The sequence below is a fragment of the Pituophis catenifer genome, unplaced genomic scaffold, assembly GCF_029215685.1.
Source record: "Pituophis catenifer annectens isolate HBS135680 unplaced genomic scaffold, rPitCat1.0.hap2 SCAF_4, whole genome shotgun sequence".
NCBI lineage: Eukaryota > Metazoa > Chordata > Lepidosauria > Squamata > Colubridae > Pituophis > Pituophis catenifer.
The window spans coordinates 99,694,039-99,717,523 of record NW_027256884.1 but is presented as its reverse complement, the minus strand read 5'-3'; the positions used below and the strand labels follow the sequence as shown (position 1 = coordinate 99,717,523).

General features: G+C 38.0%; 1 protein-coding gene across 5 annotated transcripts in view; it reads left to right on the top strand.

The window, feature by feature from the left end:
• Positions 1 to 23,485, top strand: part of ST3GAL6 (ST3 beta-galactoside alpha-2,3-sialyltransferase 6) — a 58,208-nt gene that overhangs the window by 19,217 nt on the left and 15,506 nt on the right. For 4 of the 5 annotated variants that reach the window (XM_070942752.1, XM_070942749.1, XM_070942750.1 and 1 more), the window contains 3 exons: positions 13,186 to 13,285; positions 17,392 to 17,451; positions 22,781 to 22,884. In XM_070942752.1, the coding sequence (XP_070798853.1) occupies positions 13,188 to 13,285; positions 17,392 to 17,451; positions 22,781 to 22,884 (262 nt within the window). In that variant the 5' untranslated portion in view covers positions 13,186 to 13,187. Of the gene's footprint in view, positions 1 to 2,349; positions 2,516 to 13,185; positions 13,286 to 17,391; positions 17,452 to 22,780; positions 22,885 to 23,485 lie in introns of those variants that run through there. The other variant, XM_070942753.1, reaches the window with a different exon arrangement.

Sequence of the window (23,485 nt, the reverse complement as noted above, 5' to 3'; positions counted from 1 at the left end):
ATACTGCAAAACCTCCATTCCCACCCGACTCCAGGGCAAGGATACTGCAAAATCCCCATTCCCTCACCACTCCTGGGGGAAGGATAGTGCAAAATCTCCATCCCCACACCACTTTGGGACCAGCCAGAGGTGGTATTTGCGGGTTCTCCGAACTACTCAAAATTTCCATTACCGGTTCTCCAGAACCTGTCAGAACCTGCTGGATTTCACCCCTGAATAGAAGGTGTAAGGTCAACAGAGACCTCCATTTGTATGTGAACTCATTCTAGGTTCATCATGCACCCTTCTCTGACTACCAATTTATTCAGTTCAAATCCCTTTTTGGGAGGAGGGGCTAGATGAGGGAATACTGATCTCCAGAAAGACCTGCATTTATTCTTCCATGATATTCTTATACCCACCATACTCTCCCACATCCCCCTAGAGAAACAGACTGTATAATGCAGCTGTCTGATTTCTTTCTTATCCAAAGCCAAAATAGTAAGTGAGAACATTATTCGGTGACAGAGCATGCCCACAGCAGACTTAAGCAGCCAATAGGATCTGAGCTGTTGTCACCTCTTGTCCTTATCATCATAAAAGTGCAGGAGAATGTTTGTATGGCAAGATTTGTGATCAAAAAAGAGGAGAAACACCACTTTAACAGCACGATAATTATAGATGACTCTAGGCTGCCCTAGAAGCAGACTCTGGATGAGATGAGGACACATCGTTAAAAATGGTTAGTTACATGTTTACATGCCACAACCGGTAAAACATGAAGATAAGCCTGCAATTTTGCATTCAGTCTTTTCAAAGCAGGTCACATGCTTCAGCTGCAAATAATAAGGCAAATAAATAGCAAAAAGAATCTAAATCTAAATCTACTTAATTTTTATATTTTTAATACAGGAATTACAACATTCATAAAACTGAGATTCGAGAAACAAACTTCTATGTGATCATCTTTTACACGATTCCATTAATTGATTTTTCTCATATTTTAACTTCAATTCACTTCTGGATTTATCAATGGTATAGACAAATTGTGTGGTTTATTGCAAGAAAACCATATGGTAGTTAGAATTTTCAGACAAGGAATTCATTACTTCTGAAGCAATGCTGAAGAATCTGGGAGCACCAATCTTACATAGGACAAATGCAAGCCATCATCAATGTGGTATCCACCAGAGGAGTGGATCATGACCAGGAGTGGGTTCTACTTACATTTACTACTGGTTCACAACGGGGCCGCACGCGCTCATTTCGCTCGCTCTCTTCTGTGCAAGCGCAGCGTTTGTAGAACCGGTGTGAACAGGGGGCAACTCACCATTGATTATGACCCTGTCTTCCCAGTCACCCCAGCCTCTATGACCAGAGGAAGTTGGGGAAGGCTAATATTTAAAATCTGTCGATGGGTGTTTGGAAAACTAACCAAGAGGCCTGAACTCACCTGTAGAACTGGTAGGTTTAACATAACACACGGTAAACCAAAACCAAACAAGCCATCCAAAATGATTTAGCTAGCATAACGTGAGGCAATTGTGACATAAATGTTCATCAAGTCCATTCTCTCAGTTTGCTGAATCCTGCTGTGGGCTTGCCCGCTCAAAGTAGGGATGAATTTTAATATATATACACTGCTCAAAAAAATAAAGGGAACACAAGCAGAAGACATCCGAGATCTGAATGAATGAAACAGCCTTATGAAATACTTTGTTCGTTACATACAGTAGTTTTGTGTTCCCTTTAGTTGTTTGAGCAGTGTATAAACTACTGTATGTAAAGAACAAAGTATTTCATAAGGCTATTTCATTCATTCAGATCTCGGATGTCTTCTGCTTGTGTTCCCTTTATTTCTTTTGAGCAGTATATATAATTTTGCCTAGGGATTAGGGATTGTCTGAAAGGTGATGGGCCAGCTGCCTAGTCTTGTCCCTCCAATTCTCGGAACCTGCGGGGTAAGATGCAGTATCATTCTAGTAGGGCTAGATCGTCTGACGTCTCCTAAGGCAGGCGTGCTTCCCCACTTTTGATCCAGTTGTGGCAATTTGCATGAAACGACCAGGGAAGGTCCCGAGTAGAAGTTTCCTCTCTTTCTCACCTAGCGGGAAGGTTTGGGCAGCTGCAACAGGCGGAGCTTCGGTTGCTCTTATGACTTTCCCCACTGCCTCCCCGGCCATTGGGTTCCAGCTTCGGCTCAGAGACGCTTTAAGGCGAAAACTGGCTTACCCCCCCCCCCCCCAACACACACACACACACACACACACACACACACACACACACTCTCTCTCTCTCTCTCTCTCTCTCTCTCTCTCCTCCAGCCTCCTTGTCCGATGGGGTCCTAGTCCCTTCCCTGTTAGAGGGGCCTCAATTGCAGGGCGAGAGAAGGGGCGCCACTGCCAAGCAGAAAGGCCGTCGCCGAGAAAGGAACGGGGAAGGCGAAGTCTGGCGCATCCAAGCAGGGCTATTCGCGGAACAGAGCTGGCCGCAGAGCACGGGAAGCGCCGCTGTGGGCGGAAAACGGCGAGGATAGGTAATCCGTTCCCAAAGGGCGAAGCGAGCGTCACTGCCTGCAGTTTTAAAGCCGCCTATGCCAGCGTCCCGGGAGAAATCTTTGCAAAGTTCCCGGGACTTTTCCAGCTCAGCCAATCACTTGGGGGCTCGAGAAACTCGCCTCGCCGAATCGGCGGCACCCAGATCTTTATCTCCCGGGGGGTTGTCTGGCGGCGTTGCATTTTCCGGTCAAGGCACGCGGTGGAAGGCGAAGTGGTGGCTGGATTTGACGAGGCGCGTTAAGTGAGAGACCTGTGTGGGTTTGGGGCGGCCACGGTTCTGGTTGATTCAGAAGTTAAGTTGCATGAACTTTTATCAAGGACTTTCCTTGGGGAGTGGGCGTGCAAGTCGGATCGAGGGCTTTATCGGCCTCTTTCACTTTTTCCCCTGCTTGCTCGAACGCCCACTTTAAGAGACCTCTGCCTTGTCAAAGTTAGGCAAGGAAAACTTGCTTGGCGCTTCTCAGCCGCCGACGCGATTGCTTGTTTTCTATGTGCCAGCCGCAGGATGGGCTTTCCCATTTGGGTGCGCTGTCTTGTTTGTAAAATGCTCGAGGTTGGAGACTTTCGCACGAAACACGCCTGATCCTGGTGTGACTTTTCTCAAGGTTTTTGAGGTTAACTATCGTAAAAGGGCCAGTCTATCGAAACGCCAACATCCCCCGCCTGTCGAAAGGTTAAAAATCTCTCTTCCCCTCCCAGTTAGAAATAATGGGCTACCATAACCCCTCCCGTCTTGGTAAATTTAACGCAGCGCGATCCCCAACGAATCTAAGGCGACCCTCCCATTTTAGAAAATAATTTTGGGGGAAGAAACTTAAGTCATCTTTTCAGGTATATACAATTGCTCACTGCAACTGTCTTTTTCCTTCGTGGGTGCGTTGTTCCTCTAAGTCCTTTAGGTAAGCTTATGCAGTGAATTTAAAGAGAAAAGTGAATAGAGTCTTTACTTTTAAAAAAAAAATAAAGTGACATCAGCCAAATAAAATTCAGCATATGTATGCCTCCCACTTTGTATAGTTAAAAGTTCTCTGACCATTCCCTTCCCATCTTTCTGAGATAATTCTGTTTATACTAAAGGTAAAGATAGTCTTTTCTGTAAGTCGTAAATCATTCTTGCCTATGGTTTACACAGCTGCTTATTTTGAAGCAGAAAAGATATGTTAGAGCTGGGATCTTCAACCTTGGCAACTTTAAGCCTGGCGGACTTCAACTCTCAGAATTCCCCAACCAGCTTTGCTGGCTAGGGAATTCTGGGAGTTGAAGTCCGCTAGGCTTAAAGTTGCCAAGGTTGGAGACCCTTGTGTTACAGAATACAAAATCTGAGAATATCTACCAGTTGCACACCTAGCTATTTCACACTGGGCCACAAGGCAGGAAGTGGGCGGAGAATTTATCATACTTTGTCTCTTGGCAGATGTTATGTTTTTTTTTGTGTTTTTTTTTTTTTATTTGATTTATATGCCGCCCTTCTCCGGAGACTCAAGGCGGCTTACAATGCGTTAAGCAATAGCCTTCATTCTTTTGTATATTTTATACAAAGTCAGCTTATTGCCCCCACAAACTGGGTCCTCATTTCACCTACCTTAGAAAGGATGGAAGGCTGAGTCAACCTTGAGCCTTGGAGAGATTCGAACCAGCAGAAATTGCAGGCAGCTGTGTTAATAACAGGGTGCACTAAACCACTGTACTATCAAGGCTCTAAAGGCTCCTTTAGTTATGTTTTTAGTGTTTCTTTGAATTGAAATGATGGGGAGAGGGAATTGGCATGCCAGTTCTGAAGTAGTGTAGCTAAAGGGACTCAATCCAAGCTCTTTTCAGAGGAGAGAGCTCTGATCATCTGCCACACTCTGCATTTGGGGGATTTACCATATGAGGAAGTGTGTGTGGAATTTTCCACCTACATTATCATGGTCATTAGAGCAGGTGTGATTCCTGTCTATTGGGTCATATCCCATTCAGACAGCTTTACATTTATGGTAGGATTTTATTGTTGAAACTTTATATTCTGGAACAATCTGAAATAAAATTATGGTATCTTGTTTATGTAAAACATTTATGGGCCAGCCTAAATCAATCAAAGGGATTCTGTGCAGATCATTTATATATCTTATATACACACACAACTAAGAAAAAATATTACACCCTGTATGATGATGTAAGAATTGTAGCTTTCATTAAAAAGGCAAAAACCTACTTGTTCAGAAAAGCTTGAGCATGTATACACTTGCTTAATAGGCTTAATACAAAAATATTTTTTCTAAAAACATTCCCAAAGTGGTTTGCATAAATTTTAGGATTATTGTTATCATGTGTCTACACATGCAAACCAACAGTACATAAGCTGATATCAAGTAAATGTATTACATAACAATCATGCTTCTGTATAGATTAAATTTCATTAAGGTTAATATACTAAAGTAAGGATCTTTATACTAATAACTTAAATGAACTTGGACTCACCAGTGTATATTTAAATATAACTATTGTATTTATGTGAGTACTGAAATATATCAGAATTTATAGTATCATTCACTACATTGATATTAATTCTCTAATCTTACAATTATAGTATATTAAACAATTGAACATAATAAACTTATTCATTTTTCCCTCTTTACATATCTTCTAATAAGAATATAATAATATTAAGCATAATAATCATAATAATCATAATACTAGCAATTATCATATTGTTTACATCTCTATCTTAACATATTTTCTGCTCTTCTTCCTTTTATTTCCAACTTCCATTTTTATTCTCTAACCATTGATAAAATGATTCCCATACCATATAATATTCAGTTTGTTCTTTCTCAATTGCCAGGGTTAATCTGTTCATTTCTGCACATTCTAATATTTTTCTAATCATATTCTCATCAGTAGGGATCTCTTCACTTTTCCAATTTTGTCCAAATACGATTCTAGCTGTTAATATATGAATAATTAAATATGTGTTCTCTTTACTATAAGTTTCAGGTAAAATCCCGAACACACATATTTCTGGTTTTAAATCAATGTGCTGTTTTATCATCTTTTTCAGCCATGTATGTATTTTTGTCCAATATTTTTTTGCTTCTACACATGTCCACCAGGTATCTGGTGACTCTTCCAACATTTAGCTGACTTACCTTTAAACATCTTTGCCAACCTCGCCGGTGCAAAGTGCCATCTATAAAACATCTTATCCAAATTTTCTTTATATGCAGTTGACATCGTTAATTTGTAATTCCTATCCCATAGTTTCTGCCATGTGTCTAATTCTATTGTATGACCAAAATTTTTTGCCCATGCTATCATTGTCTCCTTCACTTCTTCGTCTTCCAGTTTTATGTCCAATAAGTAACTGTACAATTTCTTTATCAATCTTTCTTGTGTTCCTGTTAATATCTTATCTAATTCTGTTAATTCTTTATAGAAACCATATAATTTAACATCTTTCTCATATATAGAATGTATCTGCACTTGTGAATGCCATGCCTTACCAATCCCTTTATCACTCAGTTCTTGTTTAGTTTTGTGTTCCCCTTTTCATTCAAAATATCATTATATCTAACAATGTTAATAACATTTGGGTGAATCAGTGCTTTCATTGTTGAAAGCCAAACTGGTACTCAAATAATTTAATTTTAATTTAATTTAATTTTCTATCATTAATGCATTTCTTATATAATGTCTTTGAAAGTAATCATGTAGCTTGTTTTTCCCATACCACAAGAAAGCATGCTAATCTAGTTGCAAGTCATATCCTTGCAATTCTTGCTTTTTTCCCCTCGCCAAATATATTTTAATATTATTTTGTTAAGTTCCTCAAAGTATTTTTTCCCCAATTTTATCAGAATTGTTTGAAATAAATACAATAATCTCGGCAATATATTTATTTTGATTGTAGCTATTTTCCTATCAATGATAATTGCAGAGTTTTCCATTTTTCCAAAACTGTTTTAAATTGTTGCAACAATTTATAATAATTATCTTTCTTAATTGTTACACATCTTGCTGTCAGCTGAATCCCTAACTATTTTACTTTCTTAGTAATCTGAATATCTATTCTCTTCATTAACTCTTTTTTCTGTTTATCTGTAAGATTTTTCACTAAGATCTTAGTTTTCTCTTTATTTATTTTCAGACCTGCCACTTCACCATATTCTTCTATTTTTTTTATTTATTTATGCCCTGTTTCTTGTGGCTCTTCCAAGATAAAACAAACGCCTATAGTTTGTACTTTTCCTTTTTTATTTCCATGCCTTTTATTTCTGTATCTTGTCTAATATTTCTATTTAATACTTCCAATGTCAATACAAATAATAGAGGAGACAAAGGGCATCCTTGTCTTGTGCCTTTCTTAATGCTAACCTTCTCAGTCATATCTCCATTTGCCATCACCTTTGCAGTTTGTTTATAATATATCTCCTTAATCATGTTAATAAATCTCTCCCCAAAGTCCATATCTTTTAGTTGTGCCAGCATAAATTGCCAGTTTACATTATCAAATGCTTTCTATGCATCTAGGAAGATCAACATTTGCTACTCTAGTAAGACTTTCTTCATTGCAATGCTGCTGTATGTGAATTTTTCTGTAGGTAATTATCTCACAGAATGGAATTTTCATCTGGCATGTCTGAAAAACATTTTTTTAGATCTGATTTACATGTTTACAAACACCAAATTGTACATTGAAGTATATTTTTGGGGAGTGACCAATAAATAATGCCTTTTACTTTTGACATAATGTGCTTTAGCTAAAAGCAACTGGATATCCTAGGAGGCCAGGAATTCAGGTTCAACTCTACTTCTAGCTTGACAGTTTTGGTTGGAATTGTTGGATGGAAGTGTCAATACTATACTGAAATTTCGTTGGCTGTTTCCTGGCTGGTTTATAGTGACAAAACATATAGGTAGTGTTCTACCTATGCCTTGTCACTTAGCGACTGATGGACTTCCCCCCCCCTCCAAAGGTATCACCCAGTTCTGAAGTTCATAAACTCCCATGGTCACATGATCATATTTCATGGGCTTAGCAAACGGCCTGCACTTACAGCCATTTGCAGCAACCTGTAATTTATCACATGACTGTAATTTATGTTGTTTTTGCTGAGAACTGATATTTGCTTCTAGTTTTCACCAAAAATGCCCCACACAGCAAACAATGGGTTTGCTTAATAACTATGACTTCATTTAATGACTGGATTCAATTAACATTTATGGTGATTCACTTGATGACTACTGAAAAAGCTGTAAAATTGGACAGATTCCATTACAGTTCTAAGTCGAGGACTATCTTTATTCACATTAAGAATAGCAGCACCTAGCATCCATATCTGCTGATGTGGCAAGCCACCTTCCTCTGATTTTCTTCCTATTAGCCATTTTTCAAGCAGCCCTAAAGGGACACTAAATACATTATTAGTATTTTTCTTTCAAAATTGTAATACAAGTTTGTTTCCTCCAAATATTTGGAGGAAACAAATATTGAGGTAAGAAAGAAAAATAGATTTCTGTGAGTGAAATAGCTTTAGTATCCCCATGCTTGCAACTTAAGCTATTTCTTTGACTTTAATCAGGTCTTGTTTTCCGTTCTTCCATAATCATTAATTGCTGGATAAATAAATACACATATTCAAACAAAATACAAAAAGCTATTCTGTTCCTGGCTATTCCCTAAAAATCCTTTGGATTTCATCCTTGATCCTTCTTTATAGAATTTGAGGCTGTCCCCGTCCATTCATCCAAAACCTTCTAACAAACCAGATCAAACACGCAGAAACTTGCTGAGTTCATCTTAGGAATCAAAAGAAAGACGCTGTGGTTTGCCTCTGCTGAAATCACAAACTGTGTCTGTGCTGTATAGATAAACGGGCAGCATTCTTTGTTTTACTCCATGCACAAAGATATTTTAGAAATATTTTTCTAAAAGAAATCACTGGCTATGAGCATCAACCCTGAATGTCCAGTTTACACTGATAAATGGAAGCAAATGTCAGCAATTTGACTGAGTAAATAATTGCTTTGCATAAAGTATCATGTTTGACAAAGAATTCTGCCCACCCATTTGCGTTGCTTGTGTGTCTATGAATTTAACTTCATAATTGCAGTATAAAGGTTCTATCGAGTAGTGAAATCTGAACCGGTTTACTACTGGTTCGAGTGTGCACCACGCACACCAAAAGGAGGCATGAGGGTAAGTAGAATATCGTGTGGGAGGAGGGGCACTGATCAGCTGTGCCGCACGATTTTTTTTTTTTTACTTTTAAAAGCATTTTTTTTACAACCTAAATAGGTTGTAAAAAAAATGCTTTTAAAAGGGGGGAAAAAGGCTCTGATAATTGCGCAGCTTAGCTGGGATCTTCAGAACTTTTTTTTTTTAACCTTTTGTGTTTTTAAATTGGCCGTACACCGCCCTGAGTCCTTCGGGAGAAGGTATAGAAATAAAATTATTATTATTATTATTATTATTATTATTATTATTATTATTATTATTATTATTATTATTATTTAAAAGCATTTTTTAAAACAAGCGGCAAGCAGGCGACCGGGCGATTGGGTGGGCATGAGGGGGGGCAGGGATTTTTGCTACTGGTTCTCTGAACCACCTGCCGATCCGGTCCAAACCGGGAGCATTTCACCCCTGGTTCTATCTGACTCTGGTAAATTATAGGTGGGAGTAAAAATCCCAGGCTTTGACTTCCTTTTAATAATTTAAAAGGTTTACTAGTGGATTGAGGTTCCTCACCTGGACTCAGGAACAGGTAATCTTCTTTACAGGTCATATTCAAGTTCTAAAATGAAGAAGGTTGAACATATTGAAACTTAATCTCAGGCAAACTGGAAGATAGTCAGGAAAGTCAAATTGGTTGGAAGCATTTGAATAGTTCTGGACAAAGGGTTTTTTTTTTTTTTTTTTGAACACTAAATTCAGAGCTTACATTTTTCTCATAGAATTTGTGCTGTCTGTTAAAGTAGATGACAGTGGTGGCTGCTGCTAAAAAGTGTTTTTGCCAGTTTAGATTAATAAACTCGATGTTATACTTTTATGGTTTGGCAATCTTTGTCTCAGTTGCACATGTTCTGGTACATCAAGGCATTTGTAACACAATTTATTGAGCTATCTAAAAATAATTTGGTACCTTCTGGTAGAGTAGAATGCATCTGATTAAAAGTTGTGCCTGGACCATTCTGTAGTATTTCAGTAATGGCTACGCTACCTGCCTGTTCTCTTCCAATCTTTAAGAAAATACTTGTGCTGACCTTTAAAAGAGACGGCTACACCTAAATGAGTTTGTTCAGGAGGTGGGAATGTTGACTGTTTCTGAACCCACTAATGCAGGGATGGGCAAATATGGCCCCTTTATAACCTGTGGACATCGACTCCCAGAATTCCTGAGCCAGGAATCGAAGTCCAAGTTGAAGTCCACAGGTTGTAAAAGGGCCACATTTGCCCACCCCTGCACTAATGCTTTGATTGGGAGAAAAGGCGGAGTTCCCAGATCTGGAATGCTGTTTCTTGAAAGAGCTTTTTGATGAAGGGGGGGGGGGGCGATTTGTTGTCATTATCTCACTCCTGCATAAACACTACATGGTCATCTTTTGTTTCTAAAATAATTAGTGACCCCATACTAATTGGTAATTTGATGTATTCCTGTTGTTCCTTTAAAGACTACCAAAACTATAAATGTTTTATTAATCAAATTTAATAATGAAATTTATATAGCCAGCTATCTAACCAAATGTGAGATTATATTGTATGTGTACTTATAAAATATAATGCATAACATTATTTTGGTGTGGTTATTTTGGGAAGACTTTTATTCTTAAAATGTGGAATAAAAGCATTTTAAATAAATAAATCAGTCCAGGATTAAGAAATAACTTCAGCAATCATGGGAAATGGAAATTGTGTTGCTTTTAAACATAAAAACAATTGTGGTGTTGTATTGATGCCTACTTTATAAAGATGCCAAAAGTGTTTTCAGATAGACTTTTTAATGTTCAATATTATGCAATATTAATTACAGCAAATTGATAGGGTATCCATATATTGTCATTATTTTACGAGTTGAAATTCCACACTGGATAATATTAAAGTAAGATCTGGGTATCACAGAATAATTTCCCCCAATGGGGTACTAGTTCAGTTTTAATGAGAATCTTCACAGCACTTTTTCTGTTCCTATCTCAAAACACCCCAGTGATTGCAAGCAGGTATATGAGAGTGCTACATACTTCTGATTTTACCTTTTAAAATGTTTTTGCAAAACACTGGAATTCAGGAATTTCAGACATCCAGTTTAGAAATTAGTTCAACACTTCTGTTTTCCAAAATGAATGCTTTCAAAGAAAAAAGTTACACCAGTATGCTTTTAGATTTTATTTATTATCCAATTTATATGACTGCCCATCTCAGAAAAGTGACGTTGGACAATTAATTGGCAATTGGCAGGTATTTTAAGCTATTATCAACCTACTTAGAATATAATGTTGAAATACTGTTTTACCATAGCTCAATTTATAAGTGGCTATTAAATAATACCAACTTCAAGTGGCTATTAAATAATACCAACTTCATCCAGTATTAGTAAGCTTTAGAATACTGATAGGAGATAATAAGGTTTCTTTCATGGCTGTTAAACACAAGAAAACTGATATTGTGATTTTGACTCAAATTCCATAGCTGAGATGTGAACAAAACTAAAAAAAATGCAGACTCAGCTATACAAAAACCCTGCATGCTTATGCACAATTATTGCTATATTCTGGAGCCTGATGAACATGGTGTCAATGGAAGGGAAAAGAGATTGTATATCATGTATGTTGAACATCTGGGTCAGATTTTACTTATTATATATGAATTGGCTGCAACAGTTAACAAAAAAATGAAAGACATGAATGGTAATGTGCTGATAGACAAACAGACAGGGAGTGGTGCAATGCAAAAGAAGATTTAGGCCTAGACACAGCGCAACAATCTATGGAGGTATGTATTCAGTTTGCCCATCCAACTGGTAAAAGTGGTAATATTACATGCAGTTAGGTTGTTTGAGATACAGAAAGAGCAATATTAGCATTTTCTTTTCTGTTTTTTTAGCTAATTAATGCCTTTGACACATTTTAGTACCTTTACAGTACTACAGTTTCCTTCCCATTTTAGGAAGTTTGTACTCTTTTACCCCCATCCCCTCACGCCTGAAGCAAAATAAAACAAAAAAACCTGTTCCCTTTTAGCCTCTGCTTCCACTTTAGTTACTACCTCCTTTTATTTGGACATTTGTGTACTGATCGTATCTTGTGTTTCTTTCTTTCTATTGCCAGTTTCTAGGATAAGCTGTTCTGCTTTTAATCCTCTTAGTCTATTCTAGCATTCTCAGTCCTCATACCAGTGCCTTTCCATTAAATAGTGAAATTCATTCAAATCTTGATTGGGATAAGGGTAGTATCTGCAGATTGTTGTCAGTTCTGTAGTTAGTCATTCTTGTAGTTGATTTTTTTCCCTCTCTCTTTTTCCTGCTCCTTCAAATGGAAACCCCCACCCCCAAATTTTCTCAGTATTTTTAGTTTATTGCAGTATGAGCATCAATAACTACACAACTTTTCTATTCATTTTCTGTTATTTGAGACACAACTGTACAAATGTTTTATTAAATGAGACATGTTATATTGCACATGCTAGTTAAATTAATATTTCTGTTTCATTACTTATCCAAGAACATTTCATATTGTTTCTTTATAGAGTGGAGATCCACCTATGGCAATACAAATGTAATATACTATCCCTCATTAAGTTCTTTGTATAGATAGTTCTCAGTTAATGACCGAGGCCATTGCTATGTGTTGTGGTTGTAAAACTTAAAATGGCAGATCTGACAATTCTGGTTGTACTCATTACCAACTCATGGCAATCAAATGATCACAGAATGTACCAACCATTGGAACTGTTATAAATCTTTCCCGTGGTTTCAGTATAATTAAAATAGAAAATAACCCCATTCCCAAGTGTCACAGGTCACGTTGGCCAAGTGGGTTAATTGGGGGGGCTCTCCAGGCACACCTTCCCCAACCTTATTCATTGCCAGTAGAGATGACCTTGGTTCTCACGAGAAAGTTCTCTGTTGTGTCTAGCAAGGCATTCCAACCTCCTTTCCCCTTTTCCCCTATGTGTGGCAACTGAGGAACAGAAAAATGGCTGCTGCCAGGTTCGGTTCGAAGTTGACAAATATTTTGCATGCACATATTTATTGAACCCTTATAAGAATGCACCAAAAAGAGGATTATGTTGTATATCTTTGGGAAAAGAATGAGTTAATTTTCTCTTAGCAAAATACAAAGTTTGAAACTTGACAAAATACAGAAGATCAGCAGTGTATTCAGGGTCATACCCCCCGTGAGAAAATGCATTTTTAAAAAAATGTTTGATTTAAACTCTCCTGAGTAAGTATAACTAATGGCACAGCATAGTAATAATCAGAGAGTTAATAAATACCATTATATATAGAAGCCCTATAGAAATAGAGGCCATTTGCTTATGCTTTAAAGTCTGATAAAGGAATTAATCACCCAATAGATAACTAGTGAATAGTATAAACTCTGTTCTACTATACTCATGCCCACAATTAACTTTTAAAGATAAAAGCCTCATTTAATATTTGTGTTTCAGGTATGCTGGTCATGAAACAGATCTTATTAATGATTGTCCTGGGTGCTGGAGTGATGTATGCTGTATTACATAGCAACGTGTGGAAGACCAACGGCTTGGGGTAATGGCAATATATATTCTTAGAAAAGCCATCTTTTCCTTTGTCCTGATTATACATGTGGCTAAGCTATGTGAAAGGCTTCTGCAATCCCTGTGATATTCAGGAGCTAGAAACTAGTTTGCTTTAGAAAACAAAGCTGTTGAAAGGATAGGACAAAAATGAAATGCAACGGTGCAGAATTACTAAGTGGCAAGGCTACGCAGGTCAAGAAGGAGACATGGAACAACTGATTGGTTCAAAATAAGGAACAGAGTAGTCAAGGTGATATATTTCCACCCTACTTAGTTAACTTATGTGCAAAGTACATCATACAAAATGCTGTGCTGGAAACACAAGCTGGAATTAAGATTGCTGGGAGAAATAACAATTACCTCAGACGTGCAGATGATACCACTTTAATGGCAGAAACTGAAGAGGAACTAAAAACCCCCTTGATGATGGTAAAAGAGAGTGGGCTTGAAACTAACTAAACATTAAAAAAACTAAAATCATGGCATCTCGTTCCATCACTTCCTAGTAAATAGAAAGGAAAGAAATAGAAGCAGTAACAGATTATATTTTCTTGGACTCCAAGATCAGTGCAGATGGCAATTTGCAGCCATGAAATTAAAAGATGCTTGCTTCTTGGGAGAAAAGGCAGATCTAGACAGCATATTAAAAAGCAGAGACCACTTTGCTGACAAACAGCAACTCTGGTTTCATTCCTCACATTTCCTTTAAGTTTGTTTATCAGCTGCTAGATAGTACCAACTCAGAGATTTCCCTCCTTCTTTCAGGTGCCTGATTTTCACAGGAACACCTTTTAGAGATGAATGACACTTTATTCAGCATCAGTGAATAGTTTGACAGTGTTGAGGGAATTATTTGTTTAGCAGAGTGATGGCTTTCGGGAAAAAACTGTTCTTGTGTCTAGTTATTTTGGTGTGCAGTGCTCTATAGCAGTGGTCCCCAACCCCCGGTTCGTGGACCGGTGCCGGGCCGTGGAGTACCTGGCACCGGGCCGCGCAGCGGCCGGGGGACATGAACGCTGCAGCGCAAAGGCTCCTGGGCCGTGTGCAATGGGCCGTGCGCAAAAGCTCCTGGGCCGTGCCCCCACCCCTGCGCGCGCTCAGTGGGCCGCGGCGATAAAAAGGTTGGGGACCACTGCTCTATAGAGTCTGTTCTGTCCCCTGCCACGAGTGGCCTTGCAGAAGCTCAAATAACAAACAGTAACAACTGTAACAAACGCAGGCTAGAGAGATTGAAGCTGGCCCTTTAATAAACAGTTCTCTTTCAAAAGTATATCAGTTCAGTAGTTACCAGCAATGTTCCAAAGGTATATCAGTTCAGTAATTACTGGGCGATGTTCCAGAGGTCTTGGCAGACGGCCAGCAAGCTAATGCAGAAATGCAGATTCCTTTTCAAAACTCAAAACTAGCAGTTCTAAACTCCACTGCATCCAAAATGCCAACGAATTGTTCACCACGCCTTTCCGGCCCAGCCACATCCCTTTTATACTTTGTAGGGTGTGGCTCTACGTCTCCTGACCACACCTCTTGGGACGTGGCAATAGCTGTTCTCTACAGACGTCTCTATAGACGTCTCCTATATCTCTCTCTTGCATACAATAGGGGCTCCCTCTCCTCGTTACTGGCCTCTGTTTCCTCCTCAATTTGACTGAGGTCCAGAGGCACGTCAGCAACTGTCAGTTCTTGCTGACTCACCAATGAAGACGGCCCCTCCGGCACATAGCTCTTGCCAGCTTCCTCCATATCATCCTCCGACTCAGCGTGCGAAGATAAACCAGCCCCCGGGGCTGGAGTCACAACAGAGTTGTTTTGAGGGTAGGAGTTGAAACAGTTTATGTCCAGGATGCGAGGGATCTGTAAATATTTTCACAGTCCTCTTTTGACTCGTGCAGTATACAGGTCCTCAATGGAAGACAGGTCGGTAGTTGTTTTTTCTGCAGTTCTAATTATCCTCTGAAGTCTGTGTCTGTCTTGTTGGGTTGCAGAACCAAACCAGACAGTTATAGAGGTGCAGATGACAGACTCAATAATTCCTCTGTAGAACTGGATCAGGAGCTCCTTGGGCAGTTTGAGCTTCTTGAACTATTTGGATATCAGAGGAAATGGTGTTCCATAGGTGAAGCACTGTGACATGGGTCTCACCAAGTGTTCTGCCAGATCTTATGGGACCAACAGAGGCAGTTGGAAACGGGAATCTCCATAAATAACCCAGTCTTGTGCTTGGAAGTATTTTATAGGTAATAACCAGTCCCTTGAATTATACCCAAAAGCCTTTTGAGAAAGGGTGTATCTCCCAAAGTAGTTGTGCTACATGGCCTTACTGAACTGCCCCCAGTGTATAAGATGGATTTGTGCAAAACTGCATTTGTTACAGTCAAGTTATTCCCTGGTAACCATGAGATACTCTGGCACTGCCCCCTGCAGTGGGACCTATTAAATCTGTCAACCCTTGTTAACTTATGGTCCCAGATGTGTTCCAGAGGGAACTGGAGTTTTTTCCAGGTGGTCTGCTGTATGGTCCAAAATAAAGTTTGGCCTTGGTCATCTCTTGGAATGAGAGGGTGCCAAGGCTTTGAACTGGATTGCACCCCTGCAACCTCTTTCCTCCTATGGCTCTCATCACTGTTCATGGTTTATGAAATAGTTGAGACAGAGGAAATGGGAGAAGAACTGTCTAGAGTGTCACTGGATATCAGTGAAAGATGAACTCAATTGAACATGGGTTAGAGCTGCCTTGGTCTTGTCAGGGCAGTACTTCTTCACCCATATTGTGTTTGCAGATAGCTGTCTGATAGCTCTGTTTAACCTAAGCCCTCTTGGGTTTTTGCAAGGCATCTATCAGACAAAATCACATGGATTCTTTCCCAGGTAGATGTCAGTCTTGGTGTAGGTCCTATGGAGATGCCTTGGCCATAGACTTCCATGTTATCTGGAAATGGTTTGAACTTGTTGGGCCAAAGGAGGTGGACAGGTACCTTATAATTGTGAGCTTGGCCCCTTGCTCATTAGATCCATGTTCCTCCTGACTAGCTAAGGATGTCCAGGAAGTGACATGTGGTTGAATTCTGGTAGTGGCAAATTCTTCCTTTAGAGAAGGGATTGTTTGTCTATCTCTTAAACAGATGTTGGTTTGTCCCCTCTGCAAGAAGTCATTGCTAGACAATCTTCATACAGCATCCAACCTCCCTTTCTTAGGGAAGTTGGTAGAAAAATGGTTGCACAACAGCTTCAGCAGTTCATGAATGACGCTGCCTAGGATCTCTTCCTTCCCCAGGTTTCAGAGGAGCATTTTAAGGCCAACTTTCATACCTCACCATATAGAAAGTACTCTGAATGTTAGGATATAGTGGTGAATCCATGACTTTATGTATTTTTCCTTGGTCCTATCTGATGATGCTTTTAAATTATTCTTTATGAATGACTTCATTTTTACTTGAGGGATTTTTTTGTCATTAGCCACTTGGGACCTCCAGGAATGAGTAGCAGGCAAGTATAGTAAATAAACATTTACTAATTGCATTTTTTGAGTCTTCTAGGACCATTGGATTATGTGGTTATAAATAAATACTTTTAAATAAAAACACTAGGGGTATTGGAATAGAGGCCGCATTGTTATCTATCAAAGATGCTCTAGCAAATCCTGAGCAGGAGGTTGGAATAGATAAGGGGTGTCAAACTAGCAACCCACGGGCCAGATGTATCACGTGCAGGCCACGCCCACCCCAGCTCCGCAAAGGCAAGAAAACATAGTGATACATCATGTAACGTGATTGAGTTTGACACCCAGGGAATAAATAATTTCTAAAATCCTTTCAACTTGATGATTAATTCTAAGTATAATTTTTTCCTACTGACAAACAATACTACTTATTTCTCTCCAAGTATATCTGGCAATGATCATAAATCATTGCTAAATCTACTTGGAAAGAAATAGGTAGTATTGTTTGTATCTGGCAATTTGCTCTTTAGATTTTTACCAATGGAATTACCTATTTCTAAAAAGCATTAGAAGGTTTAACTAACAAATTTTATATAGATAAAATGGAATCTTCACCTTCTGTCAATCTATTTTAATACAGTCTCTCCTTCCTTTTTTAGATTGTCCTCTCTCAACAGAAAACATTGCAATTTCAAAATCAATGTTTCCAGTTTAATAAAGTGAGTAAGAAAAGAAAGTGATGGAAATGATTATCTAGGTTAGTGATAGGGTTACATTCCCCTGAAGGAATGAGCTCAGCACTGTCCACATTGATGTAAGGTACCAACCATGACCCTTATTGAGTCAAGAGAGAACTTAGATTCAATTGCCTACTAATCAAGATTTATCCAAAGGCACAACAACTAAAAACTCTAGAGCAGGGGACTCCAAACTTGACAACTTAAAGTCTTGTGGACTTCAACTCCCAGAATTCCCCAGCCAGCATGATTGAAGACGTTTGGAGACTCCTGCTCTAGAGTATAGATTATTATAATCTGGAAAAGTTGATGCACCAATATCAATTGAGCTATGCCATATCTGAACCAATATAATATTGACTCAGAACATTCCAAGTCCGTTTTCTTCAGAAATAGCTACAAGAATCTCTCTTGTCATTAGAAACAAGGTTTGAATATGTAACTGCTAGGTTTGACTTCTGACTTTTACTAGTATAAATGTCTTTACATCTGCAAATTTTTCTCACCTGTAGGAGTGCGCTTTTAGTTTATTTTTGTAATGGATAACTTTGTTCCTGCATTTCCAAAATGTAAATTGTTGACTTGTATGTATGAATACTGTTCATGCTTCCATTCTTCCTTAATAATCTTCTCAGGTGATGCTGTCCTAAAGGAATGCATGGTTTCACTTGTGAAAAATAGTAGCATTTTAAAGCCATGTGCTGCCAGCATAGCTAGCTATAGGAACTTGCTATTTATATCAGAATGAATGAAACCAGCATTGAGCTCCACACAGCAAGCTTTGTTCCTTTCATACATATGTGTTGTGTAAGGATGTATATACAGAAGGGATGGGATTTATGTCACAATTCTATTTTTAGCATTCTGCCCATCTTGCCTCTCCCCAAATGCCAGTGGCTATTAGGAAACATTTTTTTTTTTAATTGAAAAAGTTTTCAAATACAAATTTTCCCCCATTTTTCTCCCCCCCCTCCTCCCTAACCCCCCCTCACCACCCATCCCCCCTGTGATTTCTTCACAACAAAAAACTAATTCATAACAGATTATATAATATTTTACCATCCCCTTACTCCCTCCTCTAAATACTGACCCTTACATGCTAATAATATTATTAATATTATTACTTCCCCCTTTTACCATACATTTCAAAATAACATTATATAATAACTTCTAATTTAGCATAATAATATTATAACTCCCAATCTAGCAACACTCTGCCTTTTTTTCTCCTCCCCCATACTTATATATATAACATTTCAAAGCAGCCTTCCCCATAAATCTTAATTTAACATTTATTCAACTCTATCCATTTCCTCCATTCCCCTAAATATATCACTTAAACATCCCTTTTCTTAAACTAAACAATCAGTAAACTAACCTATTTCCACCCACTTTCCTACAAAATTGCCATGCACAACAATTCTTAATATCTTTAATCTACTGCCCGCCCTGCTAAAAAAAATATATTCCGTTATATATAAAAAAAATCAATGACTTTAAATTTATAATCCATGTAATATCTTCTTTGATGTCTTTCCACTGGATTGTTGAGTCCATCATCCATATTAGGGTAACATAGCATCCTGGTTGCAACAGTTTGTTCAAAATCCTCAATCATCATCTGCCCCCATCAGTAATGAATATCCTCATATATATATAAAAAAGGAAAACAACCACCCGAGTGACATTATAATTATATTCCATATAGTATCTGTAATTGTGGCTTTCATCAGGATTATTAATTCCCATCATCATAATGGGTAACAACCAGATCTTCTGCGTGCCCCAGCGTAGCTCTCTCTATATGCCCACAGAGTTGTTATATGGTGCAAGTTCAGCTTAGTTTCATGGAAGTTATTTTCTATAATGAATAACATAGGAAGTATTCTTCTAGACAAGCTATACTAGATCTAGTACAGTGATGGCAACCTATGACACGTGTCAAAGGTGACACTCCATGACATTTTGGGTGATATGCAAGTATTCACCAACACTCAATAACTTTCCTCAAGAGTTCTATCTATTTCTAAATAGATGCCTCATTCTCACACAACTTTTGGAGGCTGTGAGGGTTACATGAGAATGGGATGTGTTCTCATGCAGTCTCCGGAGCTGAATGGGCCAAACTTTTGCATGGTTTTTAGAGACTGCAGAAGAGCAATCTCTAAAGCCATTTCAAAAATAAAGACCTCATGTGACCTGGAACTGCCTTGAGTAACCTGTAGAATTGTGTGAACACTAGTTGAAGGAAAGTAGCACATGGCAGATTTTGAGGATGACACACATTGGATTATATTTTTTTAAAAAATGAATGAACAGAGACAGAGGGACAGAGAGAATGGACCAGGGGTGAAATGCTCCCGGTTCGGACCGGATCACCCGATCCGGTAGCAATGGCGGCAGGTGGTTCGGAGAACCGGTAGCAAAAATCCCTGCGCCCCCCCGCCCCATGCTCAGCTGAGTCGCACGATCATCAGAGGGTTTCCCCCCCCACTTTTAAAAGCATTTTTTCTACAACCTTCCAACGAAAAAATGCTTTTAAAAGTAAAAAAAAAAAAGACTGATGATCGTGCGGCTCAGCTGGAATCCTCAGAGGCTTTTCAAAGCATTTTTTTCTGCAAGCTCTTGGCCAAAGAGGTGGTAAAAAAAAATGCTTTGAAAAGTCTCTGACGATCCCAGCTGAGTTGCCTGATTGGCAGAGAGGTATTTTTTAAAATGCTTCTCAATCCCAGCTAAGTTGCCTGATCGGCAGAGGCTTTTCAAAGCATTAGAAAAAATGCTTTGAAAAGTTTAAAAACAAAACAAAACATTACCACCCCCAACAAGCCACGCCCACAGAACCGGTAGTAACACATTTTACATTTCACCCCTGGAATGGACCATCTATTTATAAATTTCAAATATGGGTTCCTTGCAACTAATAAACACAAATAAGCAGTGACAAAAAAAAAATCTGATTTAACCACCTTAGGTGTGTGTATGGTGTGCACATTAAAAGGTCTGATGAAATTTCTATGAATTTACAAACTGAATTTTGCAGAATAAAAATGCCCTAACACTGAAGGGCTAACACTTGCAATTGCATATATTTGGTCAACTCCTTAAATAGTTAAAGAAGCCAGACATGACCAGATATAGCCTTAATTCTACCCCTTAATCCCAAATCTTTGTGCATATTGTTTTGTCATGGGCATATCATAACATATTGTTACACCTGCTTGTTGCAAATATAAGGGGTATTGAAATAAGGTATAATCTTTAAAAAAAAAAAGTTTAACTTCTTTAAACTTAATCTTTAAAAAATAAAATACATGTTCACAATTTTAGCATTATTTTCATTGAATATATTTATCCTTAAGTAGTAGTTATTTACTTCACATATATTGAAGCCTTCATGGACTTCTTACCCTATTACTTTGCAGCAGTTAGGAAACTGTTTGAAAAATGCTTACTACATAGGTGTTTCCTATTCTGAAAAAACAATTTTTAAAATTTTTGGGAAGTCACCAACTTCCCAAACAATAAAATGACATTGTTAATTGATATAACAACGTTCTAAAAGTCCATCTTCAGTTTACAGAAATAAAGCTATTTCATAGTTGTACCCAACACATAACAGCCAGTTTGGTGTAGTAGTTAAGGAACAGATCGGGAAACTCTGTTCTAGTTCCACATTAGTCATGAATGTAACCTTGGAAGTCACTCTCAATTCTAGGAAAAAGACTGTCGCAAATCATTTGCCATTGCTTTCTTGGTAATCTTGTCAAGATAACCGCAGAGACTAATCCAGGCAGTCATAATTAATCAACCCTGATTAAAAAGTGTGCACAGATGTATATATACATTATCTGAGGGCCAGAAATAAAATACCTGGTCTGATTAGATTATTATAAATATATTTCACATTGTACATCTGAACATGTGGACAAACTGCTTACAGGTGCAGGGCATTTCATTTGCTTCATTCATTTATTTATTTATTTATTTGATTTGATTTCTATACCGCCCTACTCCCGAAGGACTCAGGGCAGTGCACAGCCAAACAATAAAACACATACATACAAAATTTAAAAGTAGAATAAAATCAAATTAAATAATTTTGGCCCCGACAAATTTAAAACCCCAAACTTTTTAAAACCAATTTTAAAATTGAATGTATAAAATACTAAAAGATATTTAAAAATTAAAAATCTTTTATAAAAGAGGGAGAAAATTAGGCCAGGCCCGCCTGGTGAAATAGTAAGGTCTTTAAAGCGCGGCGGAAGGTGCGCAGATCCGGGATCCTCCGTATCTCTGGGGGGGATGAATCCATTAGTCTTGAAAGTTGAAATAATGAATTCCTAATTTGTCTAATTGACCAGAATAACTATAACCCAGGACCTAGTGTACTATGTTAGAGCAAATTCTTAGAGCAGGCAGTATCTTCTCCGTACAATGCTATTTCAAAGGAGATTGTTTATTTGAATCCATTCCATAATTCATGCCTGGTTTGGTGACAAAAATAGTTCTTGTCAGTGATATGAAGATTTATTCTGTTGATTCTCCTAGACCTTTTACTGGTCCTTCTGGATTCTCGCTTTCTGAAGAAACAGGATTAGAAACTATAGGGCACTGAAAGTATGCTATCCTGAATCTTCATATAGAAGCTACGGTACAAGATTCAGTAGGATTTTTCAAAAACCTGTTTAGCCCTACCCAGAGATGCTGAAACTTTTGCACTTTGCTTAATAGAAATTTTGCACGAATCTTTTACTGAACTGACATGATATGGTGTCCCAGCTCAGCTTATATATATGATTTGTTTTTAATAAATTCCTTTAATAAATCTCTTGTTTTAGTCTTTGTTTCTGATTAATAGCTATTTCTCTATGATGGTTTCACTTTTGTCTGATTAGCAGTGGAGCCAACTTTTGTTTTTCTGTTTTAAGGACTATATTTCTCCTTTGGTCTGATAATTCAAATATGCACATTCAAATGTTCATGTGAGGGTCTACTTCATTATACTGAGATCCTAGTAAGATGCCTGGTAATCTTATTCAACACGTTTCATTAGACAATATGGTTATCAGAGAAATGGCCTGTTCAATTTCTGGAATAATTGTTTTAAAAATGTGTCTGTGTTATTGTTATTTCAGTATATTGTTATGTTTTATGTATGTATGTCTGTAACAATAGCTATTTGCCTTTTTTGACTTTTTTTTGTTGCTTAATTATATTAAAGTAAAAGTTTAGTTGGTGAGAAATAGGCAGTCTGAAAAACAGTGTAAAGTAGCCACATAAATACAAATAAGTATTTTTCCATTCTCTTTAGGATGGATAATTTCTGTCCTTTCTTGTGCGAAAGTAATTTTTATGATACATCTGCAAGTCGTGGAAGTAATAAGTTTGAACTACCTTATGGAGTAAGGAATTCAGGTAAGTAAGTGTTGGCATGTTAATGTTACATGGGAGACATATCCACACCCACACCTCAGTCAGTGGAAAAATTGTCTTCCATGAAACTGGTGCTGGCTGCCAAAAAGGTTGGGGACCACTGCCATATACTTATACATAGTACCAGCAGTATACAGTTAGGGTTCAATTATGAAAGATGTGTACTTCATTTTTATTCAGTGGTATAGTGTTTTCAGAAGTGTTGTTGGATAGAGATAGAGTGAAATATAAACTAACAACATGCTTCGGCAGTAAAATTAGAAGATGCAGGAACTGTTTTCTTGTACTCTCTTCATTTGTAATATTGGTGAGGTCGTCTTGTATCTATATTAATTTATTTTATTTACTTATTTATTTATTAAATTTATATTGCCGCCTATTCGCCCATGGCGACTCAAGGCAGCTTACAGAATATAAAACCACATTTAAAACAATAAAAACTAACGAAAAGAATCAAATTAATATAGTGCAATATAACAAAATCACCCCCCACCTCCCACCCCCTGCTTTGCCGACAGCAGATCACATGAGCCATTTAATGGGCGCCATCCTGCTCTGGGTTCCCCAGGCCCGCTGGCAGAAT